The sequence below is a fragment of the Amblyomma mixtum genome, chromosome 1, assembly GCF_055824585.1.
Source record: "Amblyomma mixtum isolate Tamu chromosome 1, ASM5582458v1, whole genome shotgun sequence".
NCBI classification, from domain to species: Eukaryota; Metazoa; Arthropoda; class Arachnida; order Ixodida; family Ixodidae; genus Amblyomma; species Amblyomma mixtum.
In genome coordinates, this window is record NC_143012.1 from 160,673,733 (window position 1) to 160,699,552 (window position 25,820).

Below are 25,820 nucleotides of genomic sequence, written 5' to 3' on the forward strand. Positions count from 1 at the left end.
TTGTGCCCTCTGGCCCGAACCCGCCGTGGTTGCGACTCACCGCACCGCGGGTTGGGGGTCACAGCTCTGACTGGTAGGGCTGGCACGCTGGTGCTAGAGAGCGACAACTGTTTCTAGCCCTTTGAGTGTTACTACAAGAATAACCCCCATATTCTTCCGTTGGGCGCCAAGAATGGGCGCAAGGTCGAAGAAGGTTCCGCTCACCTCGCGTGGCTCCTCGCTCACGACCCGCGGCGGTCAAGTCACACACGGTGGCCGGGCGATAAGGGCAGCGGTCTCCGTGGCAGATCTCTGATCATGCGTGTGCACGGCTCCCGCCAGAAGACCAGCGAGCCTCGGGAGAAACGCGTCTCCTCCCGCGCTGTGGAGAGGAGGTCTCTCCGTTGTAAGAGGGGAAAGAGGGAAAGTCTCCGCGGCGGCGTCGCGGCGGGGAGCGAAAGGAAGCGGGGTGGATGAGTGCCCTCCCTCGCAAAACCTCCCGAACGGCGCGCGAACAGCATCGCGTGATAATTACGCGCGGCTGTTACAATGGGGCAGGGGATTCATGTGTATCCCCACAAGTTTACACTTTTGAATAAGTGGAGGACCTCTTCGATGTAGCTTGTAAAGTTTTCGCCGACCTGCTGCAACCGTTCGCGCAACCGTTCGGCGAGGAGTTCCCTGACTGCCGTACGACCAAAGACCGCTGAGAAGATCGTTTTGAAGGCAGACGATGTACGGATGTCGACCTCATGGCTGCGATGGCTCAGGTCAACAATGGCAGTACGATAAAAGATAGCGTTATTGACACATAAAGGACATACATGCGACGACTCTCCAATCTTCAGTATGGGATCAACCATAGCCGATTTCACCTACCCGTGACCCTCGCATGATAGTTACCGGATCTCCACAACCGATTCAACAGAAGCCATCCCACGTAACGCCGTCGTAACGTCAGATCCTGAAGAAGGCCGCTACATGTGGCAATAAGGAACTATTCTTTTCTTTTCGAGAAGTCTGGCACGAGGCATAAGTTGCGAAAGAGGGAGTGGAATGTAGGATATAGAAAGTTAAAAGAAGGGATGGAGACAAGTTTCGGCGAGGTAGTCGCATAGGCTACCGGTGATCTGATTGTTCATAGTCCACTTCACACATTCTTCTTCACGGTTCAACCACAGGCCCACCTTCCTGAGGATCTGTTTTCTAATAAGGGTCGTCGCTGGAAAAGTCCACAACAGGTGCCGCACATCACAAATGTCCGGTGCAGCGCTGCACAGACGGAACCCGTCCGTTGCTGGCAGATCTTTATCACATCACCGATGACGGACAGATGGGGTCAGAGCCGCCCCTGCCCGAATCCGGCGCACTGATACCTCCTCCTGCCGAGTAAGACTAAGGGGGAGATAGTGCGAGCACGGAGGAATTATAGCGCGTGTTCGCTGGCGCAGAGCTTGTGAATCGGAGACATAGGACAGGAACGGATCTGGCGGAAGAGGGGAAGGTGGCGGGTCGTCTGATGTGTCAGTATGAGTCATAGCATCTGCTTGAATGAAATGTGGAGCATGAGCATGACCGCGAATCCAGTGTATGCGCGCAGGACATAGATACTTTTCACAGAGCAGATGATTTTATTGTCTAATTTGGGATGTGCGCAAAACAGCCTTAAGCTGTTTAAGTGCGGCGAGGCAGTAGGCGTAAAGGTGAGCTGCATTGAATGTCGGAACGAGCGGAAGGGAAGCAATGACGTTGTAAATGGATTGAAGGTGCAATGCCAGGGGGGTGCTTGCATCCGCTGTGCATGTCGCGCGACAGTTTAGATGCGGATAGGAGGGACTATATACAACAGTAACTCCCCACACTGCAGTATGTGATGCATCGGTCTACAATATGCGCCCTTCAGGCAGATACGCGGCTGGTACCGACGGGGAAACAGTGGGGTGATTTTTGTGAGCTGACAGTACGACCACAGAGGGAGCGTATTAAACAATGAAGTTGTAGAGACTGTTTGCAAGCTCTGTTTCCCACCCGCTGGTCGATGAGTTCAATGAGAGTATTAAGTTCAGAGAACTCCTGAAGCATGGGTACGGGCGTTAAATGAGGCAAATGTGTTATGGCGCGCATCGCCTCGCGATTGAGAGCTTCAAGGTAGTCTCACTGTCTGCGGGTGAGATGTTGAAATTGTGCCTTATATATTATCCGTGGCTGAAGGATAGACCGCACAAGCTGTTGGGCGGTATGACCACGCGTGCCACCAGATCGAATAGCTATGCGTCGAAAGAGACCTATAGTACCGTGAGCCGATTTACGTGTGGCTGTCAGCCATGGGGGCCAGTCCCAGAGGTATGGAGGAGGAGGCCAAGAATACGAACAGTTTCTACCTGAGTAATCGGAGAACTGTCTGCTGTATAATTGAAAGGGGGAGCTTTCCGCAAGCCAGCTTTGTTTCCAATACGAATGGAACATGATTTTCTAGGCGAGAGGGTTAGACCCAGAGGTGGGAGGTGAGATGTCGAGACCTCTAGCGCATGCTGGAGGACCGACTGATTGATGGACGCATCTGGATGACTGCACCACAAGGTTATGTCATCGGCGTACCCAAGCACACGGATAGAAGGAATGGTCTCTAGTGCTCGAATAAGAGGAATAAAAGCCACATTGTATAATGTGGGGGCGAGAACGGTACTCTGGGGCACTCCGCTGTTGTACATCAACTTAACAAAGGGCTTTCCATGGACACGTACACTGAATATTCGATTTGCTACAAAGACGTGAATGGAGAGGAGAACCCGGTGAGGGAGACCAAGAGTCTGAAGGGCGGCAGGAATGGCAGAGTGAAAGATGTTATCACATGCCTTTGTTATGTCTGTAGCAATCACGGTACGAACAAGGTGACTCTGGGGAGAGTGGTGAAGCACGTCAGCAGCCATAGTAGCAAGACAATCTTCCCTTCCAATTTGTGGACGGAAACCGATTTGGCAATCTAGATAACAATCGCGGGATTCCAGCCACCACGACAAGCGTGCGGCGAGAATGTTTTCACAAAGCTTGCAGGTGGTAGGCAGAGAGAAATTGGACGAAAGGCCGAGACAGATACTGGAGGCTGACCAGACTTGGCTCTTGGGACAGCAATAGAATGCTTCCACTCTCCAGGCATGACGCCAGAATGCCACACTTGGTTGAAAGTACCAAGGGGGGTATCAAGCAGGGAACTCTTCAGGAATCTTCAAGCGCGTAGGTAGCGCGTGACAATAATTTAAGGTGTTCTGAAGCTGGGCAAATTGGTGACTGCAGGGATTTCCGAAGAATACAAAATAGACCATCCCTTCAAGGAATGCAGAGGATGTATACAGATTTCGTATCAGCAAAGAAAATTTCGGCTTCGCAATCGAGCTAATCATCACTTCGGAGCATTTAAAATTGTAGCGTAAATCGCATTACCACGAGTTACGGACAATTGCCTAATGTCATTACAATAATTTGCGATCATTTAAATGAACTTGTAAACCTGCATTCGCCAGTCATCATTCCCCACTCGGCAGGTCTCTCCCGTCATCAAAACCTAATTCGAAGCAGCAAAGCCCTATATGATCACTGCTTCCTGAGCGCAGTTCCTTTGGAGCGCTCCTATACGTGGATTCCACCCGGTGAAAATCCTACCTGTGATATTCGTAAGGACATTGAAAAGATTACTTTTTATTACACCAGCGCACCAGCTCGTCTGTGACGCCAACATCGGCCGGACTACAATTGCCGCTGGGACCGTGTGTACGATTTATATTACCCAGAGCGTGCTCGCCACAAGTCAGTGTGTTACCGCTGTGGCTGAGTCCTCACCAACGTTTCAATGCGGAAGTTTGTGGTCCCACCTCTACTCGTCATCAGAGGCCTTTTTAACATTATACCAACCCTGTATCAATTAGTCCACGCTGATGTTACAGAGTTTACGGGTATTTTGGCATTTCGCTTCTATGCAAACGCGGCCGCCACGCCCGAGAGTTGATTCGGTGTGCTCCTGAGCAGCTGCCGAATTCTACTTCCAGTAGGGTAGGGACACATGGGTAGAAAATTACGATAGAAATAAATTTGTAAGCAGGTTAAGACTTCGAGGTCAGAGCAGTGGGATACTCATGAGCCAGCCACACTGCAGTGCAGTCGACCTGCTCGAGCTCATAGCTTCCAAAGGCCTGCATGCTGTTCTGATATGAATTATTGTAGGGTGATGGGTTAGTTAAGTATACGTGTGCATAGTGCTTCTAGCGGCAGCGGTATTGCACGCGCGCAAAAGCAGAAGCGAACAGACCGCATCTGGCGCCCGGTTGGAACGGCAGCCGTATAGGTCAGCTACTCTGCTTGCCGATCTCCAGCAATAAATGTGGAGCCTCCTTTCTCCGCACAGCTGCGCGGCACACTGTGTAGCTTATTGGCACCGAAAACTTGCGAGCAAACGGACACAACGAAATAACAGAGATAATTCAAGCGCACAGGTGATCCGTACCATCGCTTCTCCCCTGGACATGTCAAGGACATTACTTACTGGACATTACTGGACATTACTTTGCGACTGCTACTACGTGACACTATCGCTACCAGGTGGCAGCTTTAATAGTAATCGTATATCAGCTCTGTAGTGAATAATGGCTATACGGCAAACAAACTGCTCATTTATACACGCGCAATCACACTCACGAACGCTCGCACGCAGGCGCCCACATTTTGCTGATTTCTGAGTTCACATACTGTGGTCTGCACACTTCCATGAGAACAGGGATTGATCGTAATCTTTTGTATACTTCTGTCTTGCGGCATTCACAGAGAGCCAACAAGCTTCATAATCTGGCAAGAATATCTGTCTCTCTGATGGCTTTGCAAATATTCAAGAGAAATATCGCGCCAAAATAGACTCCTGTTCAACAACACAATCGTGAACTGTACACCCGCGCCAGAAATATTGCAAAGGGTGCCTGTACACAGAAAACTGCAGTGCCAAAATTCTTATAAATTCGGGAGGAAGACGTTTTTGCATGTTCTTAAGAAATATCTGGTGATGCAGATTTAATCACTCTTCTGCACTGAATTTGATTATGATCTCATTAATTTCTAGGTTCTGGATGTGGTGACTGGTGAGAAGCTGGGCCCTTACCAAACAGGGGAGATATGCTACCGCAGCGCATCCATGGTGAAAAGCTACTACAAACGACCCAAAGAAAATGAAGATCTTTTCGACAAAGAAGTCTGGCTCAAGTCAGGTACAGACTTTGATGCAGGCCAGCTAGCCATTCGCTCCATTTCTAACAGACCGCTAACAGACCGCCTTTGTTTGCCATCCAGGTGCGTAACTGCATTCCTTTGTATGCTAAGAAAAGTGACAGCCGATGCTTACTGCTGCTCCCGTGCCCACGGGTGTTTTTGAGCGTGTTGACTGAATGCTTCAACAGCTGTCTTTTGCTATTGTCGGGAGATGTGGAAGTAAACCCAGGTCCTTTTCACACGCGTACCAAAATAATAACCGGTGATTCGAGCACAGACGCGTCGAGCGAGGAGAGTAATCCTACAGCTAATGTCATATTAACACAATCTGAACAAAACATGGAAATACTTCGTATCTTGAAGGAACTGCAGACACGGTCAGTCGCGCTTTCAGCCAGTAATGAAGATATAAAGAAAACGATGGAAGAACTACGGCGCGGACAGCAGAATATTGATTCAGCCCTCGCGAATATAAATTCTAGACTTACAACAGTTGAACACTCACTGGAAGCAATTGACGAAGTAAAGCAGGATTTCGAATGTACTGCTCTTGACATTCGCAAACAAAATCAACTGCTGCAGGCACGAATTCATGAACTAGAAGACCAGAGCCGTAGAAACAATTTGGTGTTTCATGGTATTGCCGATGACAATGACCGTGAAACATGGGACGAAACAGAAAAAAAACTTCTAAACGTCCTGTCAAAATACGTTGACCCAACACTCTCGCCAGATGATATTGATAGGGCTCATCGCTTAGGGCGGTATTCTGATTCTGGATGCCGTCCGGTGATTGTGAAGTTCAACAGCTTCAAAACCAGAGAAAAAATTCTGAAATGCAAAAAAGACATGAAAGAAGACGAAATTCAAGTAACAGAAGATTACTCGTTTGCCACACGCCAAGCACGCAAAAAACTGATTGGCTTCGCCAAATCACTGCCCGGCTCTCCATCTTTTAAGCTAAAATACAATAAATTGGTCGTGAACAACAGATCCTACATGTATGACCCTGTAAACGATAAAACATTTGAGATTACCGCAGAACGCACCAAGCCGATTACACAGCACACGCCTTCGTCTCTCCCCGCTGCATCTAGTCCTTGTAAATCTGCATAACGGTTACCGAGGGGCAGTGACCGTTTTGTAAACGCAGCTCAAACATCAGTGTTATTTACTAATATCCGAAGTGCCATAAAAAGACGTACGGAACTCTCCTCTGCCATAAGTGCGTGTTCTGCTGACATCGTCGTCCTAACTGAAACTTGGCTGCATGAATACATACGTGACTGTGAGATATTCGATTCATCTAATCAATTCCACTTCTATCGTTGTGACAGGAAAGATCGGCAAGGTGGTGGCGTACTAATAGCAGTCAGTAAAAAAATAGAGTCCTATTCCCTTCACATAACATCAAGCATCGAAACTATATGGGTATCTCTTCAACTAGGCTACCGCAGAATAATTTTAGGCGCATGCTATCGACCGCCTAATGCATCTACATTTCTTGCAGAGCTTCATGATACCATTAATGTCATCGTAACGCGTTACCCTTCGTCATCTATCTTTCTGTTGGGTGATTTTAACTTTCCGGGCATTGACTGGTCCTCGGTGCAACCATCCTCATCCTCGACACTATGCAAGGAATTCACTAATTATGCTCACTGTTTAATCTTACCCAAATTGTTACTCAGCCTACAAGAATTACTGAAGTTACAGCAAGTACATTAGACATTGTACTAACAACATGCCCAGAACTGTGTTCAGAAATAACCTACATGCACCAGTTAAGCGACCATTCGTTGCTCAATTTCTCTGTGAACATTCCCATACAAAAAACTCCGAGTCACACTAAAATAATACGCATGTATCACCTCGCTGACTTCAACAAAATTAATAATGAACTAGGTTCTTTCCTGGCCACCTTTTTCAACGAATTCGACTCGCGATCAGTGAACGCAAACTGGCTTTTATTCAAGAACAAAGTTTTAGATCTCACCAGCCGCTTCATACCTACTCGCGTAATATCTTATCACCTGCATGCGCCATGGTATAACACGCATCTTAAGAGCTTGTCTAATCGTAAGAAACGCTTTTTCCGATCAGCAAAAAAATCACGCACTGAACATCATTGGTCCCGTTATCGCTCTGCAGCTTACACTTACAATTCTGTGGTCAAGAACGCTAAAGCAAATAACTTGAGTAGCACTCTACCGAGTATGTTGCTCAATAACCCAAGAAAATTTTGGAGCGTCATTAACCCTTCTGAAACATCTAGAATAATACTAACGAATTCAAGTGACGAACCTATATCAGATACTGACTGTGCAAATGTACTGAATGATGTGTTTTCGAGCTTTTTTTCAAGTGGTGACACTGCGAATTTCCCCCAACTGGATCATTACAACTTCCTCCCAATGTACCCTGTGGTCATTCATCCGGATGGTATAGTTAAAATAATTGACAACCTTAAGATATCCTCCAGTGCTGGCGTTGATTGCATTACTACAAAGTTCCTGAAAAGTGCGAAAATGTATTCATCGCTCGCCTTAACTAGAATATTTCCGCAATCATTGGAGAAAGGTGAACTACCCGCTGATTGGAAGATTGGTAAGGTGGTCCCAGTGTATAAATCTGGTAATAAACACTCGCGTCTTAACTACCTGCCAATATCAATTACCAGTATTCCATGTAAAATCTTGGAGCACATACTCTTTTCACATATTGTCACTTTCCTTGAATCAAACTCGTTTTTTCTTCCTTCTCAGCACGGTTTTAGGAAGTCCTATTCATGCGAAACACAGCTACTCTTATTCACACACAAACTTCACGCAATTTTAGACCGTCACTCGATCGCCGACTGCATCTTCCTAGATTTCGCGAAGGCATTTGATAAGGTTTCCCATCATCTTTTGTTACTAAAACTGCGCATGGTAGGTTTAGACACTAACATTTTAAAATGGCTCGAAGTTTTCCTTACTCATGGAAAGCAGTTTGTTGCCGTCAATAATGTTAATTCCGCCGTTCACCCTGTTCTTTCCGGGGTTCCCCAAGGCACCGTCTTGGGTCCCCTGCTTTTTCTTATATTCATCAACGACTTACCCAGCAATCTTTCTTCTTCTGTACATCTTTTTGCCGATGACTGCGTCCTTTTTCGGGAAATAACAAATGATAACGACAAGCACATGATTCAATCTGACCTTAACACTATCTCAACATGGTGCAAAACTTGGAATATGACTTTGAATGCTGAAAAGTGCAAACTTATGCGCATTTCTCGTGTTAATAGCGATCTTCCCGTATATACTCTTAATGGTGTGCTACTCGATTCAGTTACAAAATATAAGTACCTCGGAATTCATATTACGTCTAACCTTAGCTGGCATGCGCACATTGAGCACATCACTAACAAAGCTAATCGCATGCTGGGATATCTGAGACGTAACTTTCACGCAGCGCCGACTAACATCAAACTTCTACTCTATACCACACTCGTACGTTCACAACTAGAATATGCGTCATCAGTCTGGGACCCTGGTGTTAAGAGTTTGATCGACCAACTGGAAATGGTACAACACAAATCAGCGCGCTTTATTCTCTGTGACTTCCGGCGTACGTCAAGCGTAACGGCTATGAAGGCTACATTGGGCCTAACTTCGCTTGCATCACGACGCAAAATTGCACGCTTGTGTCTTTTTCACAAAATATTTCATCATGAGTCCATTCGCTGCGAGTTACTTCTTCCCCCTTCATATATTTCACGCCGCACAGATCACATACATAAAGTAGGCATTTCTGCATGCAAAACTAAAACATTCTCGGATTCTTTTATTCCTCACACGTCATATGACTGGAACCACCTTCCTTCTTCAGTCGCCACAATTCCTGACCCTGTATTATTTCGTACTGCTGTTACCGCTTCTGTTGAATGATATATTGTGTTTATCACTTATTCTAACTTCTCTGTTTTGACAGTTTATTGTTCTCTGCTGTTGTTTGTATTTTTTTGCAGTGTTATGTATTACCCACTCCCCTCTCTAATGCTTTGCCCTGAGGATAAAATAAATAAATAAATAAATAAATAAATAAATAGAGAAACCGTGCAAGCTGGAATTGAGTGAAAAGGCGAGGCTGACATGGCGGCATTGCTTATTGTTCTTATTTGTGCCGCTGAGCAGTGGTATTTTATACGTTCCTTTAACTGCATTCGCAGGAGAGAAAAAGGTCACTTTCATGACACCGTCACTAGCATTGCCCTCTAATCAACGCCAATGGTTAACAGTGCAAAGAGCTACACTCAAACACGTGACGTAGCTTGTGAGCGTTATGTTGTCCGATGACCGCAGATAAGTTTTAGCGGGACTGCTTTAGTATGTAAAGAACCTCTGAATAGCATTGAGCTCAATCAGCGTTATTCTGGAGAAGCTTACTCCGTGAAAAGGTTTGAAGAGACAATCTCACCTTAATCCTATGATGCGATAGCATAAATGGGTCCCTGCAACAGCCAGGGGAACAACTTTGTGTATTATTTCACAGACACGGTCATAATCTTGTTTACATTCGTAGATCGATGGAAGTCCTAATTTGTGCAGCCCTATTGGTATGCCCAATGATGATGCAGGTGGCTGTTTCAAACAAACCCACCGATTGGGCTTATGAGACCCAGGTTGCTCTCCCCGAGCAGCCTCTGCTACCCGTCACCTGTCAAGGTGGCCAGCTTTCTTACACTCACCTGGGTAGGTTATCACCTGCCAAGGTAGGCAGGTTGTGATGATGTGGCCAGGTTACATGACGTGGCTGGCAGGAGAGCCACCTGCATTTTCACTCGCAACGCCGAGGCGAGATACTCTGCGGAGCGGAAACCTTAACGCTGCTGCGGTTATATGTATAGTATGGTGTTTTAAACAGTGGGCACCTGCTTGTCCTCACTGTGGACGTTTCGCAGGGGCCCCTGAATTCGTCACTTGTTAATTCGCTGGGCTTGCTACTACAGTATTTTTCCTCTGTTATGCCGAGAACCTAATTCTTCTCTATGGGGTGTAGATCCATTCTAAACCACGTAAAGTTCACCTCTGCACCTGGGAAGCTGAAGATGCAGAACACGTATAGAGTGACGCTCGCAAAGGTGCACTATGCACTCGAGTGAAGTGAAGATACTTCCTCCCTACTGGCATGCATTTGAATCCGTGTTGTTGTGAAAAGGAACGTTTCGTTTTTCTTGCTACTTGTTCCGGGTGAGAACCTTCAGTTATTGGCCGTTAATTGTTCAACCAGCTGCGCCGTCATTAACCGAAAAGAGTCACGCAAAAAATTACCGACGGTTACGTTACTTCCTAATGCGAAATTTGAGCGCAGCTCATCAGCTGTTTCAGCTTTTAGATACATTGAGGCAAAGAATTCGAGCAAGACATGTATGTTAAATTAAAGACACACACTTTTTACGGACACACACAAACACACATCTTTCTTTTTCAAAAAACACTCAAGAAACTGTTCTTGATTGGCATGAAGGAAGCTTTGTGGTCGGTGGAATAGATGGATATATGCTCGACTTGCTGCTCCAAAGCCTGGTTCTTAAAGACGAGGTCTGTGTAAGTATTTTGCGAAGTTGTTACAGCCGTGCGAGGCGTTATGAGCGAGAGAAACGAGATGTTCTCCCGCATAAATGGCAAGAAATTCCTGTTTGTCTCTACACCCAACCTGCCTCCCTGGCAGGTGGCAGTTAAAGGTTGATTGCGAGAGTTCGCTCAGCGTTGTCAGCACTAACGCATGCAGCCCAATTCTCTCTCTCATCACCCCACGTATCCATAAGCGCGATTCAGGTGTTCGCTGACACAGGGAGCCAGTTGTGCGTATTTCCATTGCTTAAAATGATCGGAGTGTAAAAAATTATCTATGCCAACGCCAATGAACACAATCAACTCCGTCGGCCTATGGCTTCAGCGCTGCGTTGTTTCTGGCACAACGTTGTCAATGCCTGCAGCCAACATCTTTTTCTCATCGCCTCACGTACCTGTAAGTGCGATTCAGGTCTCCACTGACGTAGGGAGCCACTTATGCGCACATCCTATCCTGAAAATGATCGGAGTGTAAAACGCTATCAACGCCAACACCAATGTACACAATGAAAGCCGACGGCCTATGTCACGCCGCGTTTCTTGCCCAACGTTGTTAATGCCTGCAGCCCGCAACTCTCTCTCATCACCCCATGTACCTATAAGCGTGATTCAGGTGTCCACCGGCCCAAGGAGCCAGTTATGCGCACTTACTTTCCTTAAAATTATCGGAGTGAAAAAGGTTTTTAACTCCAACGCCAAAGAAAACACAATGAACGCCGAGGGCCTATGGCATCAGCGCCGCGTTTCTGGCACAACGTTGTCAATTTCTCCAGCACGCATCTATCATCACCCCACGTACCTAAAAACGCGATTAACGCGTCTACTGACCCAATGAGCCAGTTATGCTCAGTTCGTTTTTTAAAATGGCTCAACGTTGTCAATGCCAAGGCATGCAGCGCACACCTGTCACCAAACGTCATTCCAGCCTCGTGGAGAGGACAATTCAATGCAGCTCCGCTACCCAGGAATATGCACCCCGATTTTCACCAGACGAGACGACAAGCACGAGCCGAAGCTATGAAAAAGCACTACGGCGGGCGCGAGGGCGTGTTTTATGTCGATGCTGCGGGTCGAGAGCAGGGAATGACGGCCGTCGCGGTAGTGCACCAAAATGAAACAATGGACGGACTGCTACTGGCTAGCCAGGACATACAGGCTGCGGAAGAAGTGGCGATTGGCTTAGCTGCAACACTCACTACCTCGGAATATATTCTAACAGATTCACAGACGGCGAATCGCGATTACTTCAGGGGCAGGATCGCACCACTAGCAGCTAAAATCCTGCAAGACAGCTACACCCATGGCTACCAACCCACAAACAAACACTTAATATGGGTACCAGGTCACCAGGGCATTACAGGGAACGAGAGCGCACATGCCTCAGCCCGAGCATTTCTCCCCCGTGCACCCATTGCGGATGCCGCGGAACCTCCTACCCCACTACTAACTAATAACGACATATTTGAGGACCTAATATTATCCCGTCGGGTCTACCCTCCGCCGGCTAAGGCACTGGACAACGGCGAGGAACTACGCCTAATAAAGCTACAGATCAACACTTACAAGGACCGACGAAGACTACACGCAATAGACACGGAGCCATTTGGCTCACACTGCAAATTGTGCGGGGAGAAGGCGGACCTGTACTATACGGTATGGGCCTGCCAAAGAAATCAGGTGGTCACTGTCAATAACCAGCCAACACAGGAGGGGTGGGAAGGAAGGGAAAACTTTATTTACACTAATGGTTTTTCCTGCGGTTTGGGGGCATCTTCAGAGACGTCTTGGTTCTATCCCGAGGAGCCTTCTCTGTCGAAGTCGTCCGCCTCTAATCAGTGGTCGGTTGCCCTCAGCCCAGGGCTCCGCTGGCCACTGCCGCCCGTTGAGCTCGCTGTACCAGACCTTGTTGGTCTTCGCAGCGGTCGCTGGACAGCAGAGTCTCCCACTGCTCCGCACTCGGGTTTTGTATTTTGGGGACCACGTCTATGTTTTGGCAGGCCCATGTGATGTGGTATAGTGTAGGTTTTTCGTCGCACCAGGGACATTTGTTCGTGCATATCGTAGGGTGCATTTTGTTTAGTATATGTAGGTTTGGGAAAGAGCCTGTTTGTAATTGTCTCCAAGTGACAGCTTCCTCTCTGCTGAGAGATTTGTGCGGTGGGGGATATCGCATTCTTCTGCCTCTATAGTTTTGTAGTATGGCCGAGTATTCCCTGGGTGCTGGCGCGAGTTCCGCGGTCTCGTCGGAAGCTCGGAAAGTAGTATATCCTCGAGCTATCCTGTCGGCCTCTCGGTTCCCTGCCACCCCCGTGTGCCCCGGTACCCACACAATTTTGTGTCGGATCTTGTCGTTTTGTTCTTCCCGGTTTTTATTTCTGCCACTCGCTGCGAGGAGTATACGGAGCGCGTGACGACCTATCCTGCCATTCATGTAATTTCGGCAGGCTGTTTGAGAGTCCGTAAGTATTGATAGTGACCGCCCGGTTCTATAGCCCTCCGCCACCGCTAGAGCAACGGCTACTTCCTCGGACTCTGCAGCTGTGCAGCCTCGGAGAGACGCGCTGGTCATTTCGCGTAAAGACGAATCGACCACCGCCGCTACAGCGATTTTGGTATCTCCTCCTCTCCAAGACGCGTCTGTATACACGGTCGTGGCTTGAGGAGCGTATGTTTTCTCGATGAATTCGGCCCTCGCTTCTCTTCTGCCTCGATGGAGGTTGGGATCCATATTTTTTGGTATTGGCGCTACCTTGAGGGTCTTGCGAAGCTCGTCGGGGATCGTTGCCATCCTCGACATTTCTCGTATCTGCTCGCGGTATCCGAGCCTCTGCAGGAGCGCTCTTCCTGTCGTTGCTTGCAACAGCCTGAGTTTTTGCGACTCAAGCTGCGCCTCTCGTAGCTCCTCAGAGGTGTTGTGTAATCCCAGGGCCATGAGTTTTTCTGTAGACGTGTTGCGTGGTAGTCGGAGCGCTGTCTTATACGCTTTGCGTAGGAGGGCATCCGCTTGTTGTATTTCATTTTTGTTGAGGCACTGGTAGGGTAGGCTGTACGTGATTCGACTAACTACTAGGCTTCTCACTAGTTTTAGTGTGTCTTCTTCACGCATGCCATGTCGCCTGTTGGTGATGCGGGTGATCATGCGTGCGACTTGTAGCGTTGTTGCTTTCAGTAGGGTAAAAGTGTGAGTACTGCGCTGGTTGGATTGAACCCACATGCCCAAAATTCTTATTGTTGTCTTTTCGGGTATGGGCGTCCCTTCTATGTAGACGTTGAGTTTTAGGTCCTCGTTGGTTGGGACGGTCCGGTTTTGCTTGCCTCTCCAGACTCTCAGCAGTTCCGATTTCTCGGTCGAGCATGAGAGTCCTCTTTCTGCGAGGTATTGCTCTACACAAGAGGCCGCTTGCTGTAGCCTTTCTTCCTTCTCTCCGAGACAGCCCGTGTTTGTCCAGACTGTTATATCGTCAGCATACATTGCATGCTTGATGCCTTCGATGTTCTCTAGTTTTCGAGCTAGGCCTATCATAGCTATGTTGAAGAGTAGGGGTGAGATAACTGACCCTTGGGGTGTTCCTTTGTTTGGAGTGCGAATTTTTTCCGATCGAAGGTCTCCTATGCCGATGGTGGCAGTTCTATCGGACAGGAAGGCTTTGACGAAGCCATGGATTCTGCGTCCGCAATCCAGGTTGTCTAGGCCCGTAAGGATCGCTTCGTGGCTGACGTTATCGAATGGCCCCTTGATGTCCAGGGCCATTATGACATTTTCTCCCGTCCGAGGTACGTTTCGCAGGACATCTTGTATTTGGAGGAGAACGTCCTGCGTCGAGAGCTTCGCTCTGAAGCCGAACATGGTATGTGGTACACAGTCCATGTTCGGCATAATTTTGCAGTCTGAAAGTCACAACCCGTTCGTAAAGTTTGCCAAGGCACGACGTGAGTGATATAGGCCTGAGGTTTTCAATTTGTAGCTTTTTACCAGGTTTAGGTATCATTATTACTTCGGCGTGTTTCCAATCTTCGGGAACCGTCTCCGCCTCCCAATATTTGTTAAGAAAGGTGACGAGCTCTTGTATGAGGTCGTCGCTCAGGTTGCGGATTAGGGCGTTGTCGATTCTGTCCGCTCCGGCTGCCGTGTTTCTGGTGGTGTTTCTTATGGCCGCGTAAACCTCTTCCACAGTTATGGGGCGGTCGAGTTTCTCGTTTTCGGCTCCTCGATACGTTCCTTGGTATCGCGGGGGGTTGTGATCGCCGAAACATTTTTCTCGTGCCTTCTCCAGTAGGGCGATGTCTGATCCCTCGAAGGAGTGGATGAACCGGTGGATGGCTTTATTGTTTTCTGATTTTATTTTGGTCGGATCGATTAGTGCTCTTAAGAGATTCCAGGTTCTGGCCGTGCCTAGAGTTCCCCTAAGTGAGTCGCTGAGTTGGTCCCAATTTTTTTTCGCGAGTTGCGTCACGTATTCTTCCGCCCTTGCCGTAATTTCTGCTATCTTTAGTTTTAGTTTCCTGTTGTGTTTTTGCTTCCGCCATCTTTTGGTGAGACTGCGTCTCGCTTCCCATAGTCTGAGGAGGTGGGCGTCTACTTCAGGCGTTGCTGTCGTTCTCCTTAGACTTTTTGTGCATCGTTGTCGCGTTTCTCTCAGCATGCCGCTCCATTCCTCCAGTGATTGGATACCGCCTTCAGATTTGTTGCAAGCCCCGCGAAACGCGTTCCAGTCAGTGATTTTCGCCTGTCCAATCTGGCGTCTTATGGTGTCGGATGCTATTCGTGTCCGGAGGATAAAGTGATCGCTGCCTAGATTTTCCATCATGTTTTCCCACTGTGACTCCCTGCTGTTCCTTACGAAGGTGAGGTCCGGGCATGTGTCCGTGCTCACGCTATTCCCGATTCTCGTGGGGGTCGCAGGATCTGTGATTAGACTGCAGCCAAAGTATTCCGCTACTTCCACTAATGTTCTTCCCTTGATGTCTTGTTTCTGGTATCCCCAACTCCTGTCCATGGCGTTGAACTCTCCTACGATGAAGAAGCTCTGACCAGCTCGGACAAAAGGATTCAAAAAGAACTTATCGAAAGAGCGCCGACAGCAGCCTACTCCAATGGGGTTCCGGACTGAGAGCTCCACCCACCACAACAACCTCCTAAACTATTTCAAACTATTTCATTAAAATATTTTTACCACCGCCACGCAGTTTAAAGCACGATTAAGGTGTCCACTGTTGCAAGAGGGCAGTTATGCGCCTTTCCTTAGCTTCCCAAGCTCCCGCTCCATTGGTTTCGCAGCTTAAAGCGCGACTAAGGTGTCCACTGCTGGTTACAACGGACAACAACGACGGGGACGTCGGGAAACGCACAAACAGGCGCCAAAGAGCTCCGCTATAAACGATGTGTAGGTGGTGGTGGTGAACAACATTTATAGTGCAATAAATATTTACAGAGAGGTGATTGGGGTAGGCCCTATTGGCCCTTTCCCCTAACAATACTAGGTGGAGCCCCTATTCCGGGGCCCCATTGGCAAGCAACGCCGCCCGCGTCCGGTGAACCAAGGCCTTTTGGGTCTTTAGGTCCTGACAGCCGTCCTCTATGGTGGGGTTGGGGTTGGGGGGGATAGATGGGTTTGATTGACACGCCCAAACCATGTGGAAGGTGTCAGCCACCTCCCCACAGAACTGGCACGTGCCATCAAAGGATGCATTGAAATGTTTAAGTACCGCCGGGCACAGTACAGTGTTAGTAAGAATTTTGATGAGGAGGCGCTCGTCAGCGCGATCCAGTCCCTTACAAGGGGCCGGGTAGCGCCGGTGCTCCTCCTTGTAGTAATCGGTGATGTGTGTGAATGTAAGGACCAGATTGTGTGCTTGGGAGTAGGCTTCCAAGGACAGGGAGATAGCCCGGGGAGAAAGTGCGCGGGCGGCCTGATCGGCCTGTTCGTTTCCCTGTAGGCCTTGGTGACCGGGGGCCCAAATCAGGTTGCGTGGAGTTGGATCTTCGCATCGGCAGCTATATTCCAATATGCGCCAGGCAAGCGGAGGTGCCCAGCCCAACTCATAGTTCCGACAGGCCCCTCGCGAGTCGGTGATGATGTGTTTCGACTTGGGAGTAGTGGGGGCCAGAGCAATGGCAATCTCCTCCGCGTGTGTTGCGCTGTAGGCTTTGAAAGTGAGCCCGTTAACTGTGTTTGTGTTGTGTACGACTGCGGCCGTGTACCACACCCCGTGGTGTGGGCCGGCAACGTCCACGTAATACACATGTTGTTGGTTACCATACTATCGCGCCAACGCTTCCGCGCGCGCCTGGCGACGACCGCTATGGTCTTCTCTGGACATGTTGCGGGGAAGGGGTCGGACCCGGAGGGCGCGTCTCCAGGGTTCTGGCACTCTCTCCCTTTCCTCAATATGGTAGTCATGTTTGATGTGTAGCCCATCCAAGAGGCGGCGACCGGACGTGGTCTGTGCAAGACGCGTGTATTGGTTGACTAAGTGGGCATCTCGAAGCTCCCGGAATGTGTTTACCACGCCCAAGGCCAGAAGTCGCTGGTTGGACGTGGTGACCGGGAGGTCGAGAGCCCGCTTGATGACTTTCCGGTGGATGACCTCCAGTTGGTCATCATCATGTTTGCGCAGGTGCAAGTAGGGGGTTGAGTAGAGGATTCTACTCGTCACGAAAGCATGGGCAAGCCGCAGTGCATCCTTGCTTCGTAGTCCGCCCCGCTTATTGGAGACCCGGCGGACCAAGAAAACACTCTAGAAACCGCAATGAAAAAGCTTTTAGATCTCATGATCGGCATTAGCTCAAATTTGTGATCGGCATATCATCTTTCTTTTACAGCTGGCAAATGTAACAATATTACAGCAAAGATAACGCAGATTCTTCTTGTAGACGCAACACGGTCACGATCATCTGCGGCAGTGAAAATAGGAACGGTTAGGAGGCCAAGTTCATAGCTCCTGTGCGCCAATGGGGCACATCGCCAGCTCATTCGCTAGGTGGTCTACCTCAGGCAATCTTTAATGTGAAATTTAAGGTCTTTCGGCTAAACGTTGACTTCGCTTAGTAATTAGTTATGTATAGGCCTCTATTTATACACAGGTCTCGGTTAACCTCGGTCCGAAATTATCAGAAAGTTCACTTTTTCCAAAGATATCCAAAATCGCTGGTTCAATGATTTAATTTTTCTCAAAAATGCGCGCATAAAATTACTGAGTGAGCAATCGTGCATGCTACTTTAGTGCCCAAATGTTTTCGGTTCATCGCTCTGCTACATAACAGGCTGCGTTTAATGCTTCCGCCCTGAGTAATCTAAATACCAAATTTTATACTGTCATGAAAGGTTCACTGATGTGTTTCTATTGTGTTTGTTCCTCACGGTACCATTTGTGCAAATGATTATATAAATTAATGCCGATAAATATTGTTTAACCACTTCACTTAGCATAAAATATAATTTAGGCTTCAGGTTATGGCACACAAAGAACTGCAGTTTCTCGCGTGTCCTAAACAAGCGTAGCTTTATTCAGGCCACCGGTTTCAGTGAATAAGTAAATTTGCAGTGTGCAAATATTACATCAACCTCCAGGCTTCTCGTGTAAGCCTTACGCCAAAAATACTTTATTTTAAAAAGCCACGAACAGCATCAGGGCAGCTCCACCAAAGAACCATGCACAGAAGTATAAGGATGCGAAGGCGTTGACACACAATTGTGAACAGGGAGTGCATTCATCGTCGTCCGACGCTGCAGAGCCAACTGCTTCTTTAAGGCTAGGCAGCACACAGGGGGAGACCTTGGAGAAGAAGCCTATCGCACATCAGGCGTAGCGACTGTTATTTCGTCAATGCAGCTACTCAGGCAGCAGTGAGACATGGGATTGCAAGCTAATGACACCCGTGCTTCACTACTCATCCTCTGTTCTTTACTTACGGTTCTTGCTCGTGCACTAAAGGATAGCACAGTAGAAGTAAATTGTAACACAGCCGCCCCGCGACTTCACTAGTATGTCTTTTGCAGGCGATTGCGGCTACTACGACGAGGAAGGCCGGTTCTACATCGTGGAGCGACTGAAGCAGATGATAAAGTGCATGGACAACCAAGTGGCTCCTGCAGAACTGGAAGAGCTGCTGCTTCGCGAACACCGAGCTGACCTCGCCGAGGTGTGCGTGGTGGGTTTGCCGCACAGCGAGTTGGGCGAGGCGCCCGCAGCAGCCGTGGTCCTTACGAAGGAAGGCAGCAGGCGAGACAGGCGGTGGCTCTCCGCGAGCATCAAGGACACTGTGAAGCGTGAGTGCACAGTGAGACCCTCTCTCTTTACTGGTGCAGATAAGCTATGCAGTGCGGGGGCAGCGCAGAAAATATTGAGGCGTCTCGGTTTCAGATATTTGGTGCCATACTTTGGTGCATAACGGATATACACGTGCTTTAATTCTTCACAAGCACATGTGTGCTTAAGTTATTTAAACTAAATCCAAAGAGCATGACAGAAAATGAAACATCTCTGTCTTTTGGTAATAATCTCTCTCCCGGCACAGGGTTTTTCTTCCAAAATGTCAATGAACGTTCTGCCGAAGCTCACAAAGACTTTTTGTGTCCATTTTTCTGAAGCTATAGGAAAAAAATCACATTTGCCACCGACACACCGGCGCCATGTTATAGCAAGGAAATCAAATTCCTCTTTATTCACTAGTACTTTTATTTTTCATATTTAGCTACAGTTCCAAAAGATCACTAACGAGGAGAAAACGTACTGTGGCAATGTTGAAAAGTTATTAAGAAACAGATCGTGAAATGCAGGCCAACTAAATAAACGTTATGGCAGAAGGAAGTTTTCAAAAGCAAAATAGATGTATCGTGTGGTACTGCACAAAAAGGGCAAAAATAAAAGTTAGACAAATACTTAAAAATGACAAAATATGGACATGATAACCATTATTTGTAATATTTTACCATGTTGAACTATTTGCACGCGCTCTGAAGCCTGCAACATATCACAATAGCAAGGAAAAAGAAAGATAATGAGAAGGAAAATGAGGAGAGCCGTGATTTAAATATTTAAAAATGCTCACGCGTCTTGTCGCGGAGTGATTAGGGGTCGGAGATGGATGCAATAATTTCGGACCGCTGATTTCTAAACAGGAGGAAGTTCAGCATAATTGAAGCCTTACGACGCCTATCCAACGTTTAGAGCTGTGCAAAAGTGCATCTGCAATTTCAGCCGCAGATGAAATAAGCGAAATTTTATTTTTTTCTTAGCGCTTTACCATCCTTCCTCAAAACAAAACTATACAATTTAGCTGAACACCTAACCCATAGCCAGATGACCTAATAGGCCGGAATATTTACCCTTTGGCTAGCTCATGCCGGTTACGGTGCAACATTACTGAATAATTCCTTCATGAAAATTTTTCCCACATCTGAAGCGTTCATCCCCCTCGAACACGCTGACGCAACTGGATAGAAATGCCTTGAATAATGCTCGTGCTGAAAGCTCGGGCAAGCTCAATCAGACTACCTTATTTCTTGATCAGTTCAGCTGTTCGGGCCATTCGGTGGCTGATGACGAATACTGTAGAACTCGTAACACAAGGACACAACGAAGTGTACAGCACATGCGTGAAGGTTCGACTGGGTTTCTTCTATACAAAATTTTTTCATGCACAGCGAAAGCATGAACATAGTTTTTCTTTATCCTATCACCGAGCAAGTCACTTTCTGTTGCACTATTTAATTATTATTCGCCCTAATCGGAACAACAGTCTTTTACTTTGGCAACGATATTTCGGTAGCGCTCACAGTATCACGTTCAGTTTTATTTGTCTAGCCTCCTCAATATCTCACGTTAGTTGTTTTTTATTCCTGCTATTGAGTTTGTATTCACTGAACTCCGACTTCGTAGTGCCGAAAGGATTCTTTTTAAAAAATATCGTTTTTGTTGTGTTCGTGCACCCAGTGATTTAAGCGCATCCCGGTTTGGCCTTAGTGGAGCTTACCACGCGACATTCGGAAGCACAAAATATATGTAGTCGAAGAAGGAGGTGCTGCATTGAGAGGAAGCTGGGCGGTCACCGAAAACTAGTCTAGACAGTCAAAGAATAAAACACGGTGTTCCGAATGATGAACATATAAAAGCGATAAAAGCACTGAGGCGAAAAAGGGCCGTCATACGCACGACAGAAAACCACTACAATCGTAAGGTGGTGAAAACTGACCACCGGGGGCTATAATATTGACGAAAAGAGAGCGGTAGTGTTAAAGGCTTTTTAGGAAAGGTCAAACATCACGAGCCAGGGGACCGCACTCACAACACGTGCTACGCCACGCTCAATAATTTCAGCCCTTTCTTGGACAAAAAAAAGAGTCATTGAGTTGAAAAATAAAAACATATCTTCCAGTACTTTCACATATGGCCATTCTACAGCCAGATTTTGTAATGCCTCCATAAATGCTGAAGTTCGCACTCGGTCAAGTGTTTTCTCGTCATCTATGATGGCGATGAAGAGGCGTTTCTTCTATGTCGAGCATTCCTTGGTTAAGTGAATATTATTGTCGATATAGGGAATTATCCAATAGTTTTATGATTAGCCTTCTCATTTGGTTCACTATAATCTAAGGCCAGTCTAATATGATTTTTGTCCCCTTTCTGATGAATTTAAATGATGCTAGCCTTCTTCAGTGATTGCCGTACGCTCGAGGTCACGAACCACCGGGTTTACAGGGTGGCCAGTTTTTTCCCGCAATCTCCCACCGTCCTCCAGCATATCTGCTATTATCTGGTCCTCAACAGCTGCTTTCCCCATTTGTATTGCTCCTAGGGCTTTTTTGATATCTGCTTTTGGCCACCGACGGGATGTCTGATGGATCCGTCCTACTGCTTCTCCAATTATCATCCTTATTGCTTCGCCTACTGCACATATCTGTACAAACTCCTCGCTTGTTAAGCATGAAATGCTCTTTGTTACCATTGTAGGCCCGCCGCTGCTGGCCTTGGCGCCAGAACGGAGGAGAGCACAGAAGGGAACATAAACGAAGTTTCAGCAAGCTTCAGTCCGCCTTGTTGTGCGAGCTCCGAGCAGCGCAGGCGTCAACAAGAGCGCATATCCATGGTTCTGTGGTGGGCGAGCTATCGCGCGGTGCAAGGGGCCTTAGTTTTGCCTTGCATGGCCGGGAGACTCAGCCGCAATCCTGGTGGCACTTGATAACCCAGGTGATAGCGCCTCGTGAGTTGCTGCCAATATACAATGCACGTGAACCCTAGAGCGCAGGTCCTGTGGCACTATATATCATCACGGCCAGTAACCAGCTCAAATTCACTATTATTGGACGTGCAGGTCTATGGAGGCGGTGACAGCGGCGACCAGCCGTGGCGAATGTGACAGCGTTCTGTGTGCCACGTGCGAGTATCATTTCCTTTTCTTCAGGACGGGGCGAGCGCTGGTCGCGCGAGTCGCCATACATTAATAAACTACCTAAATAAACCAAATTCTGATAACTTCCGCCCTCTCGTTAAGGCTGCACAATTCATCTTTGTTAACACCTATAACTTTATAGTACGGGAATGCCAAACCTAATTCTCTCCTCTCTGTGAAACCACAATTTGCGCAATTCCCTCCAAATGAAATACTTGGGCCAACTTCCCCACCAAGCGTTCTTGCAAAGCTGTCAAAAAACACGTTCCCACTCTAAACACTCTCTGTCACGCCCTGAAGCGTCTAGAAAGTGTGGCTTTAAATCTTTTCAATTGCCCGGGGTTCGTAACAAATGATGCGGGGTAATGTTAGAAAGCGAAGACAACGCCGCCAAGTTGGCGAAGTGGTCTCGGTTGCCAGTTGTTGGCTCTAGGATCGTGGCCGTCGTTTTAATGCGAAATCATTGCTGTATTCGGGGATAGCTTGAGGTGGCTATGCAGTGCAAGCTACGAGGGTGAGATGCAAGGCTTTCAGATGCGCGCTCTTGTCACGCGCTCGCGAGGGAGAGAGGCGTTTAAGCTAGCTGCATGCGCTCGCAGCTTCCACTGCAAAGCCACATAAAGCTCTCCCTGAGTGTAGTCTCATTACGAGAAAATCAGGTGGGCGAGTGTGCACTCGTACTACACGGTACAGAAGTCCTAGCAATGGCAAGAAAAATATGACGACGTCTTAAAGCGGGAGTATGCAGCACACAACAATCTAAGCACTGCCACTTCAGACAATCCTGTACATTTTGTTTTTCTATAGTACTCACTACAGGCGGACTTCGATATGGCGCATAATTTCCCGGCATTCATAGGAAAATTGTGACGCAACCACTTGTCTATGGCGTTCCGGGTGGTGGCCTGCAATTTCGCATTGTATACAGCTTGCATGCGCTAGTCAAGTCGGAGACTATCTTCTGACAGAGATTACAGCCGACGACATATGCACCTTCAATTGTTCGCATTACTAGGCTTTCGTTACAAAATTGTGCTGCAACCGTTCTTTTTACAACGTTCGGAGCGATGTCATACGTTCGTTTGTGTGTGTGAGTGGTGTCATACATCGCGCTACCGGAAACCGCACAGACAGTAGAGCGTACTGCCTGCGGCGCACAATTTCGTCCCGGATTATAATGCGGCTCGTGGTGTGTGTCTGCTAGTGCAATGAACATTGGCCTAGCAACGATTTCACATTTCCACTCGTAAGCAGTCTCATGTCGATCTGCCAAGTTTTGGGGGGAGCCGGCGTGTCGACTTCCCTTATAGTCTACTTGGAGGTTCAGGACACTGAATAGGCTACTGCACAAAAATACCAATATATATCATGCTAAAAATTATTCAGGATGAAAGGTATGCCATGCAGCGCTCATGACATCTGTGGACACAATATGAGTGCGTCGCGAAGGGCAATACGTTAGCGGCTCTGGAAGCATTATCAACCAAACAAAAAATTGCGAAGCCTGCGCAAATCTACTGCAGCATAGGCGTCACTCATCCTGTGACTTGGTATACATAGTTTTTTCGCCAGTTTCATCACACTTCGTTCGTTGCTGCAGCGCCCACAGATAGATTTATATTTTGCCTGAGGCGCGTTTTCAAGTGCACTGCAATCGATTGCAATTTTTCCTGTTTTCCTTGTCTTCGACCTGTTTGACAAACTCTCCAGAAAGCTTTGTTTTCACTCTTAATTCGGGCTAGTAACGTTGGTAGTCTTCTTGTAAGGGTATTGTCAATGCCCCACAAGTTGCGACATAACGTTTGCGCACTATAAAAAGGTACAGAATGCTTGTTTTCGTGATGCTCCTGCACGGCAGGGAACATATTCGTGGGAACTGTGTTGTTTCAAACTTTCTACCTTTATATCACACCGGTTATTTTACAACGGATTGATTTGTTTTTCTGTCAAATTAAATTTTCCCGAGTGCGCTTCTGCCGCTACCATTCCTCTGCAGAGTTTCTCTCTTTTTTTAAGAAATACCTTCATGTATTCGCTATGTTCTCTTGATTTCTTAGCTACCGGCGCAAGGATAAATTGAGCCTATTGCTATAAACTACGCAAGCAGACTAAGGACCCGTTCGTTCCACGACAGAGCTAGTGGTGGGTATAATGACTTGTCGGACGACGACTACAGTTGAATTTCTTTTCTCTATTTACGCAGGTAACCTCGCCGTCCAGAAACATCTCTACGGTGGCGTCTTCTTTGTGGACACCTTGCCCGAGACGGAGACGGCCAAAGTTAACCGACCAGCGCTCGCCCGCGCCCTTGTGCCAATTGAAGAGACTTGAGTTTGCATGTGCCGGGTATGACTCCTTCTATGCTAACCTTGTCGCCACACTAGAATCTGCTCAGGACCGTGTTGCCGCAGTCGTTTGTTCTGAGTACTCTTATCACAGTAGTGCTCCTGCACTAAAATTACACTCAGAGTAGCATTTTGTTGTAAACTCACCCGTATTCCTCTATCATAGATTTTAACGCACCTTTGACCATGATGCCGCCCCTACAACACGTTCTCACTGAATATCCCGTGATTCCCACCCTAATGCCGTGAACTGGAGCAATCTCGCACTGTAACATATTGGCAGTGTTTTTTCCTTAGAACAGGCAACGACTGGAATTGCCCTCAATCCGAAGTGGCCACTATCGTCAATCACGTTCACTTCAACTCTGCCATCGAAGATCATCTATATCTGAAATAAAACCATTTCTTCAGCCCACTCCTAATGTAATGTCAATTGTGGGCCTTTTAGGAATATAAATTAATAAATAAATGTCATGAGTAAACAAACCAATGCTCTCACTGTCAGCGAAAATGCACTGGTACCGGTCTTCACAGCAATATGGCAAGTTGTTCCCGAGCAGTCACCGGCTTCTAGAAAGAATGGTGCTGTTGCCTGAAAGGAACTCACAACGTAAATTTTTGATTTTGTGTTTTTGTAGGTAAGTTATATATCTTTTACTGAGAAAAGGTGCAAAGAACATGTTTGAATACCAAAGGATTTATCGTGCCTTTATGAATAATTAAAGCTCAGTTACCTCTGAACGACTAACGCTCGACGCCTATTTTGGATGCGGCAGCTGCACGTTCTGCGAAAACGAGCACACGACACGCTTACCGCACGGGTGACGCGTGCAGACGGTATGGTTGCATGCGCTCATCTGCTCTACTGGAGCGAAAGCTCCACTCTGCCAGCTGCCACTTTCAACGTTAAAAAGGTTTCGCTTTCACATGGACCCAGGCTTCACATGCCTGACGTTTACAACGTGACTGGCAACAGCTGGAGCAGATACCGCCTGCGCTGCTGCACTCACCTCGCCTCTGTGCCGAGACTCCGCCGTACCACGTGGCATGACCACGTGGTCAGCCGTATGGATTAGCGCGCGCCTCGCCGCGCTCGCTTCAGTCGGAGCCGTTGGGGGCTTGACTCTGCGCAGTGATGGAGGCCGGTCTTTCGCTCGTCTCATTTGGTATAACCGAGTTAAACTGCAGCCATTTTTCGGATTGGGTTGAAAAAAATTTGTTGCCCAACAGAAAGGCTTT

The 25,820-nt window shown here is 47.6% G+C and overlaps 1 protein-coding gene across 1 annotated transcript in view; it reads left to right on the forward strand.

Moving 5' to 3' along the window:
• LOC149369541 (uncharacterized) overlaps positions 1 to 24,949 on the forward strand; it is a 146,789-nt gene extending 121,840 nt beyond the window's left edge. Inside the window, exons 8-10 of the mRNA XM_089558874.1 lie at positions 5,084 to 5,228; positions 18,845 to 19,114; positions 24,440 to 24,949. Of these exons, the coding sequence (XP_089415000.1) occupies positions 5,084 to 5,228; positions 18,845 to 19,114; positions 24,440 to 24,567 (543 nt within the window). The 3' untranslated portion in view covers positions 24,568 to 24,949. The remainder of the gene's footprint in view (positions 1 to 5,083; positions 5,229 to 18,844; positions 19,115 to 24,439) is intronic.
• Positions 24,950 to 25,820: the final 871 nt, after the last annotated feature.